This window comes from Mytilus galloprovincialis, chromosome 14 (assembly GCF_965363235.1).
Source record: "Mytilus galloprovincialis chromosome 14, xbMytGall1.hap1.1, whole genome shotgun sequence".
Taxonomy (NCBI): Eukaryota; Metazoa; Mollusca; class Bivalvia; order Mytilida; family Mytilidae; genus Mytilus; species Mytilus galloprovincialis.
In genome coordinates, this window is record NC_134851.1 from 50,690,099 (window position 1) to 50,704,403 (window position 14,305).

At 32.2% G+C, this 14,305-nt stretch overlaps 1 protein-coding gene across 5 annotated transcripts in view; it reads left to right on the top strand.

Moving 5' to 3' along the window:
* Positions 1-14,305, top strand: part of LOC143058935 (voltage-dependent L-type calcium channel subunit beta-1-like) — a 52,302-nt gene that overhangs the window by 30,705 nt on the left and 7,292 nt on the right. For 4 of the 5 annotated variants that reach the window (XM_076232411.1, XM_076232412.1, XM_076232409.1 and 1 more), the window contains 8 exons: positions 4,290-4,403; positions 5,121-5,243; positions 8,002-8,147; positions 9,446-9,686; positions 10,196-10,335; positions 11,021-11,127; positions 11,700-11,851; positions 12,741-12,836. In XM_076232411.1, the coding sequence (XP_076088526.1) occupies positions 4,290-4,403; positions 5,121-5,243; positions 8,002-8,147; positions 9,446-9,686; positions 10,196-10,335; positions 11,021-11,127; positions 11,700-11,851; positions 12,741-12,836 (1,119 nt within the window). Of the gene's footprint in view, positions 1-1,974; positions 2,520-4,289; positions 4,404-5,120; positions 5,244-8,001; positions 8,148-9,445; positions 9,687-10,195; positions 10,336-11,020; positions 11,128-11,699; positions 11,852-12,740; positions 12,837-14,305 lie in introns of those variants that run through there. The other variant, XM_076232410.1, reaches the window with a different exon arrangement.

The window sequence follows — 14,305 nt, forward strand, 5'->3', positions numbered from 1 at the left end:
AACTCTTTTCTCATTGTATAATATAGTTGAAAGAGCAAGCAAGCCTTTAGTTAATAGACAAATTATAACCCTTTATATTACTTCATATTGTACTTTAGAAATGGATCTTCTTGTGTATAAACTAATGTAGATGTTACTTACTTTTTATATATATTAACATATTTTAAATGAAAAAGGAGCCTCAAGTTTATGGGAAAATGGATTCCCTTATTTTACTCTTAATTTACTTAAATTTGAGAAAGTTATGGCCTATAGATTTTAGACAAACAACCCCAGATGTTGCTATATGAAGAGGGATCCTTCATTTGTAGGCATATGCATATGGATCCCCAGAGATTTCTATGCACTGTACTATGCAGGATATGTTTACTGGTGATTGATCTACAAGATATTCTCCCCAGTTCTATTGACTTTGAGATATTGATTTTCTTCTGTCATCCATTTGTGAACATTGTCACATAACCATATGTGTGCCATTTCATTGGCGATGACCTCATTTTAATGTTGCAGTGCATAATTCAGCACTTAACTTCCTCTTTGATTTTATATATATATTCTAGAATGGCTATATGAATAATATAAGCAATATGATTCAGAATAAACACAATTAAATATTTATATATCATATTCCTAACAAAATAGATTAATGAATTATGCAAGATAAAATTTCCCATCATCACATATTGTGTTTCCCTTCTTCCCATAGATGACTAAGTACTAAAGTGTAGGAAGCAGATTCTCAACTTAATTATTCAATTCCTCATGCAGACAAGAAAGTGAGGTATTCACTTTTTACAGGGGTTTTGGCCAATAACTAAAATTGAATTTAACTTGACTAATTTTTTAAGCCAAAGATAAAAGATACACATTTTCAGGTTAAAATATTTAATTTTTCCCTGTCTGAAGATAAATAAAAAATTAAGGGGGATTTGTTTTTTATGTTGAGCCTGGATTTTGTCCCAAAAAACATAGGGATAGTGATCTGATGGTGGTGGGGGCGGCGATGTTAACTTACTTCTTAAAAGCTTTATATTTTAGAAGGTAGAAGACCTGGATGCTTCATAATTTGTATACAGAAGTTTCGGTCTGTCACATCTATGAACATTGAACCTTAGTCACTATGAACATTGAATCTGTGTTTGCTTAGTCACTATAAACATTGAACCTGTGTTTGCTTAGTCACTATGAACATTGAATCTGTGTTTGCTTAGTCACTATGTGAACCTGTGTTTGCTTAGTCACTATGAACATTGAATCTGTGTTTGCTTAGTCACTATGAACATTGAGCCTGTGTTTGCTTAGTCACTATGGACATTGAATCTGTGTTTGCTTAGTCACTATGTGAACCTGTGTTTGCTTAATCACTATGAACATTGAATCTGTGTTTGCTTAGTCACTATGAACATTGAATCTGTGTTTTCTTAGTCACTATGTGAACCTGTGTTTGCTTAGTCACTATGTGAACCTGTGTTTGCTTAATCACTATGAACATTGAATCTGTGTTTGCTTAGTCACTATGAACATTGAATCTGTGTTTTCTTAGTCACTATGTGAACCTGTGTTTGCTTAGTCACTATGAACATTGAATCTGTGTTGGTTATATACTAGCTGTAATTGAATCAATTCTGTGTTTTCCCAACAGTTTTTTATTCTGCTGTTTCTGTTGTTGGACAAAGTGTTAATATATCCGTCGTGGGTGTGCATCTGAGGTTTCAACCATTATTTAATCAACTTTTCCAATTGATTATATATGATTATCTCCCTTGGTTGACATTGATCTGTTTATTGAGAGGAAGGAATAAAAGAATGGATGGTAGTCTCAAGAGAGTTTGACTTGATTAAAAATGACAATAGATAGAAAATGACATGTTTGATTGTCAATTGTTTGATTAAGTGTGGAGGACTAGTAATGATTCATAGATTTTTTATAAAAATCAATAAGAAAACTGATCATTTTGTGTATGCATATTATTGTGTGTAATGTTTCAAGTTGAGTGATCTGAGGAATTTATTGGAAAATCAACAAATACAGTGAAATACTGTTTTGACTTTGGTGTTCTATGGAAACAAGCAGATTATACGCAGTAGTAACTGAAATCACAGGAGAATTTGTGCAGTGTTTAAATATTTGTTAACCAGATTGCTTAGTGTTCGATGATATCTATTTATCAAGGACTTCAATAAAGTAGTTGTAGAATTTTCTAGAATTTGATTGTATTGACTTTGTTGAAGTGATATATAGGATATTTGATTAAGCAATGAATGATTCAACAGATTGGGATTATAGACAGACAAGTTGTCATTGTATTTCAAATCAAAAACAAATTACAACAGTCTTCCAGTAGTATACTGTATTTTCCTAGAAATCTGACGAAAGGATTTACGAACAGGAAATTCACCAAAAGTGTCAAGGGAGATAATGAACATTGTCTTAAGATTATATAATTATTATGGTTGCTGTAAAACTTCAGTCACAGGATCAGTATAATTTGTTAGATAGCTCATCTTCAATATCACAGGTAAGTCTGTGGCAGTCTATAAATAACCTGCTAGTTGTGGTTTATCTGGATCATTGGTAAAGGCCTCTGGCTAAATTATCTGGTTGAGACTGCTTTACATCTCTGTTTTTCTGAATACATGGCCTCAGTCTAAATTATTTGGTTGTTACTGCTTTACATCTCTGTTTTTCTGAATACATGGCCTCAGTCTAAATTATTTGGTTGTTACTGCTTTACATCTCTGTTTTTCTGAATACATGGCCTCAGTCTAAATTATTTGGTTGTTACTGCTTTACATCTCTGTTTTTCTGAATACATGGCCTCAGTCTAAATTATCTGGTTGTTACTGCTTTACTTTGTTGTTTATCTGCACAAGTGACCTCAAGCTTTGTCAAGATAACCTTGTGGTTACTGCTTCAAATCCTTGTCTTATGGACTTTGGCGGTGTGTTGACTTATTGACAATCATACCACAACTTCTTGAGTTTATATTTATGGTAAAATTAGATTCTAATTTTACCTATATTGTGTTTTGAATTTAAGCAAATCAGCACAAATATTTTAACCATTCATCTTAAAAGTATGATTAATCAAGTTAAACATTTACAATATTTAGATTGTAAAAATTAAATCAGACCTATTTATGAGTTACTAAGGTGGAAAACAAAACTGGAAATGAGTGACAATGAATAAAATCTTGCCAATGCATAAGTGACTAGGAGTTAAATCATAAATCTTGCCTATAAATGAGAGACTATTGGTGAATGTTGTCTCTCAATGAGTGCATGACGTGACTAAGGATATAATATTGCTTTTGAATGAGTGACTAAGGGTAAAATCTTACCTTTCAATTGGTGCCTAAAGCATACAATCTTACCTCTAAATGAGTATCAAAGGTTAATCCCTTACATTTTAATGACTAAGGGTAAATCTTACCTACGAATGAGTGACTACAGGTAAAAATCTTACCTACGAATGAGTGACTACAGGTAAAAATCTTACCTATGAATGAGTGACTACAGGTAAAATCTTACCTATGAATGAGTGACTACAGGTAAAAATCTTTCCTACGAATGAGTGACTACAGGTAAAAATCTTACCTATGAATGAGTGACTACAGGTAAAAATCTTAAGTATGAATGAGTGACTACAGGTAAAATCTTACCTATGAATGAGTGACTACAGGTAAAATATTACCTATGAATGAGTGACTACAGGTAAAATCTTACCTATGAATGAGTGACTACAGGTAAAATCTTACCTATAAATGAGTGACTACAGGTAAAATCTTACCTATCAATGAGTGACTAAGAGTAAAATCTTACCTACGAATGAGTGACTACTGGTAAAATCTTATCTTTGAATGAGTGACAAAAGGTAAAACTTACCAATGAATGAGTGACTTAGAGTAAAAACCTTACTTATGAATGAGTGACTAAAGTTGAAATCTTACCTATCAATGAGTGAATACGAGTAAAATCTTACCTACAAATGAGTGACTACATGTCAAAATGTTACCTTTGAATGAGTGACCAAGAGTTAATTCTTTCCTATGGGTGAATGACTTAGGGTAAAATCTGTTAATGTTAATGATTCATTTGATAATAAACATTCAATAGTAGTCATACAGCTTGAACTTAGCTCTAAAAAAACAATATTTTTCCTTTCCATTGACTTGTGGAATATAGAATTTAGAAGGGATACATATTAAATGTTTCTCCCTTGAAATGTGTATTATAAGCAGTATCTTCATGTTTTATCTATATAATGACATTATATTTTTATATTCCAGGGCTCTGCTGATTCCAATTACAGTCAAGACTCAGACATTTCACTTCAGGACGACAGAGAGGCCCTCAGAAGGGAAACCACACGGCAGGCTTTGGAACAACTGACAAAAGCTAAGGTGTATTTCATTGAAATGATCATTTTGTGTAAATAAACTGTTTATGAAATGTATAATCAAAACATTACGGTTAATCTTTCCCAAGGCATATATTTCCTTAGTCTTTTTTGGCATATCTTCTTGGAATTGATGGTTTTTGTCTAACTTTGTTTAAGGATAACAATCCCAAAGGGGGAGGGGGGGGTGTTAACAATTTGTATAAAACTTATACAAGTATAGTTTTCATGTGAATTTCTTGGATAATAATATTTTATAAATCGAATGTTTTAAGGTCTACATGTCTGTCACACAGGATTCATCTGACATTGATAAGTGCTGAATGTTAAAGGAAAAGTAGGTCCATTTATCAGATACTATAAGAAGTAGGTCAATTATATTTGGTATAGGGAATGATTATACGGTGTACATTTCATCTGACCATGACCTCATTTCTATGGTTCATTGGCCAATATTAATATTACTTGTTTATTTCTAGAATAGATGCTATAAGCAATAGGTCAAGTCAATCTCAACTATATATAAAAATTGGTTGCTGAGCTGTCTAAGTAGTTCAACTACTGTATCACTAGCCTGTCAACACTGAGGGTGTCACTGTGATTCAAATATGTATTAAACAAACACCAATCTGTGGGTCTTATAAGATCTTGTTATAAGTTACAGTGAAAAGTGAATTATATAAACAAAATAATTTCAACCTTATAACTTTTTGAATTGTAGACAAAACCAGTTGCTTTTGCGGTTCGTACCAACGTAGCATACAATGGCTCGGGTGATATGGATTGTCCCGTACACGACCACCATGTTAATTTCGATGTTAAAGATTTCTTACATATAAAAGAGGTAAGATGTTTTACATGTTCTTTCAATATGTCGTAACTAATTAATCTGATACATCTATAACAAATCTTAGCTTCATTTATTTTGGTCAGCTGTCAAGAAGAAAATCTTAATTGCTTGGTATTTCTTGGCTCATTCCCCTGCCATTACATAACTATAATCATCCCTCATTAAATCATGAATTTTGCATGGTTTATTTGCCCTAATCTGCAACTTTTTGCATATAAATTATTTTAAAATTTTATTGATGGTAAAGTATTTGCCATGCTAAGTTCTTTCCCCCTTATCCTGGGCTAATAGTGGTTATATATTACATCTGTGTACAGATATGGATTAAGCTGTGTATGTTGTAAATTGTTGGTGGTTCTTATCAGAGCATTAACTTCTCCTACTGCACCTGAACTGGATGTACTCTACCACACAAATCAATAACATCACTGTAACAGCTATTGTTAACTAATTATTGATTCTCAGACACACAGTCTCTACAACATTTATACATAACATATTAGTGGTGTGTTTCATGTGTATTGCATTAAAGGCATACACATACATAATATTACACATTTGAAAAAAATTAAAACAACAAACAATTTAAGCTGTGAATGATTATGTATTACATAGGAATATAAAATCAATATTTACAAAGCAGTGACCCAATCACAAACTTCTAATACTGTAGTTCAGAATTATTTATTAATTTAAGATATAATATTTGATGATTTCCTGGTTATTGGTGAACCACAAAATTGATTTTTTTAACAAAGTACAACTTCACTACAAAAGGCTTAACTTGTATAGGGACTTTGGCAAAATGAAATTGAATATTACTTTTTTCCCAATACACAAAAAAATGCTACTCCAGTAATAAAAAAGACATCTTGTGGAGATCACTGTGTGTCTTAAATATTGGACAAGACACAATTCCATACATTTTGACATGTAGCATGTCAAACTCTACATTTCAACTGTTTCTGGTAAATGCATACCTTAGGAGGTCCTTATGCAGATCAGACAGTTTTCCATTGACCTTGACCTCATTTCATGGATCAGTGAACAAGGTTAAGTGTTGATGGTCAAGTCAATATATCACAACTATTAACAATAGGTGTACTTTATTAGATGTATGGAAGAATTGTAAGATGTATATATATATATCAGTCTGGCAATTATCATCTGACCATGACCTCATTTTTCATTGTTCATTGCTCAATCTTTAGTGTTTCTAGATATGTTTGTTTCTTAAATCCTATATATGCAAAATGACAACTATACTTAAAGCATGTAAAGATTATACGGTGTAAATGTCTGACTGGCAGGGTTCATTTGACCTTGACCTCATTTTCATGGTTCATTGATCAATGTTTAGTTTTCTTGGTTAAGTTTGTTTCTTAGATGTACAAAAGGTCATCTATGTTTCAAGCATATTTCGTGTAAGGAATGATTGTAAGGTGTATATGCATTTCAAATTTGGTTTATCTGACCTTGTTCTTATTTTCTTCAATCATGTTAAGTTTATGTGATAGTTGTATTAAAGATTTATTATTAGGACTATCAACATAATATCAATGGATAGTAAAGAAGGCGAGACATTGCAGCGTGTGCACTCTTGTTTAAATATCTCCTTTTCTTGGATTACATGATGTTCATACATACGTAGCAGTATGGCAAGTATGGATTGCTAGACAATTGGGTAAAAGGCTTTTGCATATCCTGTCTGGATGAGGCAGAAATGTACATTTTCTGAAAGCCTTCTTTGGAGATATACCGGTACAATGAAATCAAATCATACAATGTTCTATCGTCTGAATTCAAATATTGTAAAGGGTCAGAATTTTGGTCAGACAATATTAAAAACTTGATTTTGACCAGACAATATCAAAAACTTGATTACTGCTAATTTTAATTTAGACTTAACAGAAAATGTGTTTAACAATGAATCAAATTATGGAGTATTTTTGCTGCAGAACAACAAAGTTAAAATTTCCATTTGTTGTAAACTTCATCTACCAAAGTAGATTAAAGATTTTCAGTTTCCTAACATTCTCAGGAACTGTTTTATTTAAAGAGTTTTGTCTGTCTGACAATGTCTGATATTAAATTTTACATCATATTCCAGTCATTGATTAAGCTAATAGATCTGTCATTTTCAGTTTGAACATATTATAAATAGCATTGAGAAGATGCATGGTTTATTAGTCGATATTGATTGCATTCTCCTGCATTAAGTCTGCACTTGGTTACATATGAATACTGTCCTATGTATTATCATACCGAATGAAATATTCTAGACTTTCAAGGAGATGTGAATTATTTATGTGAATTGTCAGTCAGTCGCATACAAATTAACTTGAACTGTGTTGTCCTATAAAAGAGTTTTTAGTATTATTGGTGATATGATAGCTGTGCATTATTATGCGCCACCTACATTAGTAAAGGGGAGGGGGAATTATATTATTTGGGCTAATTGTCCATCCATCTGTCTTTCCTATAACAGAGTAAAGCTTAAGTTTAAAGTACCTATATATAGTTTACCATAATAAACTTGTGGTCACAACTTCAAAATTTGTATACATATTTTTTTATGATGTGAACTTTATAAAATATATACCATAATACAGTTTTTCGACCAAGATTTCATGATTAATTAATTGCACATGAAAATACTATAATTTGAGTGTGGTGTGTTACATATGGACACATTTTCTTGTTTAAGTTATTTTAGAATTAAAACAATAACTATGTTTTATATCTTTTCTAGAAATTTAACAATGAATGGTGGATAGGTCGTCTGGTAAAGGAGGGCTGTCCTGTTGGATTTATACCAAGTCCTGCCAAACTAGAAAACATGAAAGTTCAACAGCAGCCTGGGACAGCCGGTGGAAGGGGGGCAAAACTTTACACAGCGTAAGATTGATACAGAAAACTTTATTATAAAATTTCAATAAGAGTCTGCACCATAATCTTTTTCACCTACTCAGTCGGAAGACCAATATTCAAATATTGTTCTTGTTAGTCAATTATATAAAATTTACATTTTCAAAATTTTTAGTATTCTTGTATGAGTCCCATATTCAGACATGTGTCCCAGCAAACTATTTTGTTGTTGTTGTAAATAATGAATAATATACATGATATATGTCTATATCAATGGGTTTCATTGAAGACCTCTTTAGGATAGAATTTTGATTTTCATTCATTTATAACCGGATTTTTGTGACAAAAATGTCGGTTATTGATTTGGGGATGTATGGCGGGCGGCCGGGCAGTCGGGCAGTCGGGCGGCCGGGCGGTCTGGCGGCCGGCAATCAAATGTTGTCCATGCATTAACTCATGAACCATTCAGCCAAAGCTTTTAAAATTTTAATATGTTGTTACTGACAACTAAATGAAGGTCAAGTTCAATAATGGCGATTTTGACTTTTACCGTTCAGGAGTTATGGTTCTTGAAAGATTGAAAAATGGAGTTTTCAGTCGTGTCCGTGCATTTACGCATGAACTGTTCTACCAAAGCTTCCCAAATTTTAATATATTGTTACTGATGACAAAATGGAGGTCAAGTTCAATAATGACGATTTTGACTTTTACCGTTCAGGAGTTATGGTTCTTGAAAGATTGAAAAATGGAGTTTCCAGTTGTGTCCGTGCATTTACGCATGAACTGTTCTACCAAAGCTTCCCCAATTTTAATATGTTGTAACTGATGACAAAATAGAGGTCAAGTTAAATAATGACGATTTTGACTTTTACCGTTCAGGAGTTATGGTTCTTGAAAGATTGAAAAATGGTGTTTCCAGTCGTGTCCTTGCATTTTCTCATGAACCATTCAACCAAAGCTTTTCAAATTTTTATATGTTGTTACTGATGACAAAATAGAGGTCAAGTTTAATAATGATGATTTTGACTTTTACCGTTCAGGCGTTATGGTTCTTGAAAGATTGTAAAATGGTGTTTCCATTCACGTTGTTGCATTTACTCATGAACCATTCAATCTAAGCTTTTCAAATTTTAATATGTTGATACTGATGACAAAATGGAGGTCAAATTTGATATTGACGATTTTCACTTTCACCATTCATCAGTAATGGTTCTTGTGATATTGCCAGGACACAAATAAATATTAATAAATCCGGTTTGCTGTCGTTGTGACAGCCTCTTGTTCATTTATCTGATAGTTATAAAAAATATGAACTTATACTTTTTCAGTAAAAACCCTTCATCGTCTAATATAGAGAGTTTATTAGGTGGTGGAGGGACGAACCCATCTAATTCACGTGGCTCAACTCCTCCCACACCAGATTTAGGGGTGATTGGGATGGACACAGAGAATGGGATGGATGGAGGGCAGAGTACAGTGGACGACAGTGATAGTGTCGGAAACTCTAAACAGTCCAGCAGTGTAACACCTCCTAGTGGCAAGGAGAAAAAGAAACCATTTTTCAAAAAGGTATTTTATAATGAAAATCTATTTTAATGGAGAATGAATAATTCGACGGAAAAAATTTGTCCAATACCAAATACACTTAAAAAACTCTTTTAATGTAAGATAAGGAGATGTGGTATGATTGTCAATGAGATAATTGTTACTATCCAGTAAAGTTCAAATAAAGTGGATGCAAGCAATTAAAGGCAACCGTATGGCCTTCTACTACAACGAAAACTAATTCCTAGTGTCAAAAATTGTTCATCTGTTGCCATTTTTTTATGACTGCAAAAATTTTGTTTTTGTTCGTATGATGCTATGATGTTGTCAGGGGCATCATTGTCTTGAGATAGTCAAGCTATGAATAAATGGGCATGATTTCATTATAACATAAGCACAGATATAAACATTTCAACAGATACAACACAAAACATCGCTGTAAGGCATCAAAGCTAAAAAATATAATAGCCTTTCAAGACATCATACTTATTTTGATTAGTCATTCATTTGACATATGTTATTTTTTTATTCAGTCTGATAGTATTCCACCGTATGAAGTAGTGCCTTCTATGCGACCTATAGTACTAGTAGGACCTTCATTAAAGGGATATGAAGTAACAGATATGATGCAGAAAGCTTTATTTGATTTTCTCAAACATCGGTTTGAGGGCAAGTAAGTACTCAATTAAATTGAAAATTCACTGTCTTATTTGAAAAAAATCCTATTAGATCTGCATAGGAATGATTCACTTAATAAAAAGATTATTACTATCAATGAAAATTAGTTCTAGTTATCTACAGACCTGAAAGACGTATGTGCACTTAAGTTAAACACAATAAGATGATGATATGATTGCACTAAAGGCAACAAAAGTGCAAATCTAATAAATTCATTAAAAAAATATACTGTAAAACCAAAGTAACTAAAACTGAACACCACAAGGCTATGTATATGCATCATCTGCCGTGCGAATTCACACAAAATGTCGTAATCAGAAGTTGAACACAATCAATAAATTTACAGATCAGACAACTATTCTGGTATCTAAATATGCATGTGAGATCTCCATAGTTTGTCGGAGAGAGAGGCCTTAAATAGAAATCTCAACTTTCAGAAAGTAGTTTACAGAACTGCATACCTTTTATCTGTTTGATTTTTAAAGGACTTTCATTATTGAAAATAGAAGACTAAAGAATCTGTTATCTACAAGCTAGATCACATTATCACACATTTCAAAGGGATTGAATTTAAAATATGTTATTAAGAAATCATGCCTATGTATCCATCTCCATCTTTGAAGTCTTGATATATGCTTATACATTGTATTTAAAAAATTTCATTTATTTTTGTTTTTCAGAATCATCATAACTAGAGTATCTGTAGATATATCTTTAGCTAGGAAATCAATAGTTAACAAACCAAATAGGGTACTTGGTACTGGTACCAATAAAATGACTGCTGTAGGTAAGTCACTTACAAACTAAATAGGGAACCAGGTAATGGTACCATTGGTAAGTTTACATGACTCAGCCTAATCAGGCATTGTTACCACATCTATTTGATCAACAAACAAAATGTTGTGTTGGTCATGATAGCCATCATTAACATATCCAAATCAGATCTATTCCCAATAGAATTTTTAAGATGAGAAGACATTTCTTTGAAATCATTTATAAGACATTGAAGCACCTCCCTTGCCATTTTAAAACAATTATTAAAAGCATAAAAACCCAACAAGTGGATATGAAAAAATAGAAATAACAAAAAACAAAAAACAAACATTAGAAAAGTATTCGTTCCTATATTGATGATGTGCACAGAAGACGTAGTCTTAGAAAATCTTTCTTTCTCAAATAGTTCAGAGAAGGTTTAAATTTGAGAAGGACTGAAAAACAGAATGGCCTGAATAGAAACCTGGTAACAGTTAATTGTTGAATTTTAAAACAGATTTTCAAATCCTCTGTTTAAAAGTGAGGAAAAAAAACATTAAGCAATTGAAACTGAAATGAATATTAATTGAAATGTTTTATTTTCAGGCGAGGTTCAGGAAGAAATTGAAAGAATTTTCGGCTTGTGTAGACAACTACAATTAGTAGCATTAGATTGTGACACTATAAACCACCCCTCTCAACTAGCCAAGACTTCATTAGCACCCATTATAGTTTATGTAAAAATAGCTTCACCAAAGGTAAGTCACATGAATTCCATCACAAGACAGCATTGATATCCTGACATTAGTTGTATACCAACTGTGAACAAAGTTCAGTGTTTATATAGGAATCACTCGTTCACTCTGTGTAAGTTATTTCTGGTTCAGAACTTTTGATTGGCTTTAGGAATTTCAATGATACCTGGAATTATTTGGTTTGATTGTTGCCATTCAACACATATAAATGGTTACACATGCTTCCATTTCCATCCCCATATTTGAAATTCCTACTAAAAACTGAATATCTTAAGGAATCCAATGGTTACACATGCTTCCATTTCCATTCCCATATTTAAATTCCTACTAAAAATTGAATATCTTAAAGGATATTATGAATGATACTTTGTTTTATTTTTGAAAATAAGACTTGAAGAAATTTTTTTTAATATCAGGACAGAAGTTTGGATCTGCAGTATATGATTTTCATGCATTATAACTGAATTACCCAAGCACAGTTTTGTGTAAAAAGTAAAATAACTAAAATACTGAACGCCAAGCAAAAACTTAAAACAGAAAGACTCGTAACAAATGGCAAAATCAAAAGCTCAAACACATAAAAAATATAATGGAAAAATGGATCAGAAATAAAGATTTCCCTTTAAGCATTTTACACAAAAGCTTGATTTAATCTATTCACACAGGTTTGATGTGAAAATGTTTTAACAGTATGTAGCGTTATTTATAGAATCAATGCAACTTGTATACATTATTAAAATCAGTATATCAGACAACAGATTGTATAAGTGAAAAAGTCACAGTGAAAAATACAATTTTTTTGATAGTTTTTTGTACATGTATACACTTAAATAACCCTTGTTCATATAACCGAGATTTCGACCAAGTAGTAATTGATACTTTTATATTTCAGGTATTACAGCGATTAATCAAATCTCGTGGGAAAGCCCAGAGTCGTAACATGAATGTTCAGCTGGTAGCTGCAGATAAGTTAAACCAGTGTAGTTCTGTAAGTACATTGATGTCATTTTGATAGATTGTTATGGAGAATAGATGACTATCCATGACTAGTGCAGTGATTTCTTTTGTATTTGTTATTTGATTTTGGTTTATTCTGGGAAAGACCTAAGAAAACATGGAAAGGTCTTACCTGTTAATAATAATACTGTCTAGAAACATTTTTTCACTAGTCAATTTTCAAAGCTTGAAATTCAGGTTTTATTTAAAGTTTCAGAGAAAGAAAGTTGCATTTTTAAGCAGAGTTGTATAGAGTCAAAATTTCAACAATCAGACATATTTACTTTGTTTGTATTTTGATAATGAAAACTAAGGCCAGACTTTTTTTATTATCTGTTTAACGAGATCCGCCGACTCCACCTTTCCCGATTTTAGAATAAAAATAAAAGTAGTGCTTCTTACTTTTATTATTATTTTTCCCGCCGACTGTTACGAAATCCTCAGAAAAAAATAAAATGTGTTGCTCACGATACTCGCTTTCAGTCAATTTCGTTATCGGTAATATTCAATTTTTACCAAGTCAATGAAACAGCAATTTTCATTTAAAAGTAAAGAAATTCAAGGCAAAAACGATATATTTTCTTCTAAAAGATTTTTAAGTTGGTGGCATGCTTTTCATACTTGTCAAGTTACACGAGAGCATACATCAAATCATTCTAACTTTCGGCAAAATCAGTTATTATTTCATCAGAACTTGATGAAATTAGCCTCAAGTAAACTTGTCATCCATGTATTGCATTAGAAACGTCATATTCCTTTCCAAATAGCGTATCAAACATCGTTTATTTTTGTAAATTTTTCTTCGTCCGACATTTAAATTTGTAGAACTACGGATCGGAATCAGGTTTTCTTTGGAAACGGACCCGCTATGACCGAAATCCGGATTCTTGCGATAATGACTACAGACGCATGAATGGCACTGCTGACAGACAAAAATTGATCCCAAAAGGGAAAATTACGCATTCCACACGCATTAACATACTTTTGGTTAGATCTTCTTGATTAATGTATATATTTCCATGTATAAGCATTGTTTCAATTTATAGGTTAAAGTTGCTTAACTCTGGGACTATATTACACCAGAGACATATATATACACATTATATATGTCTCTGCATACACTAAGAGGTTCCTGACTGGGTGACTGGTATATACATATATAGTGTATATGCAGCGAGGTTGATATATTTGAGTGGTGCCATGGATCTATATTAGTGGAAATACAGAATCAAAACATAGTTTTTATATGACCGCAAAATTTGAAAAATTTTTCGTCGTATATTGCTATCACGTTGGCGTCGTCGTTGTCGTCGTCGTCGTCGTCCGAATACTTTTAGTTTTCGCACTCTAACTTTAGTAAAAGTGAATGGAAATCTATGAAATTTTAACACAAGGTTTATGACCACAAAAGGAAGGTTGGTATTGATTTTGGGAGTTTTGGTCCCAACATTTTAGGAATAA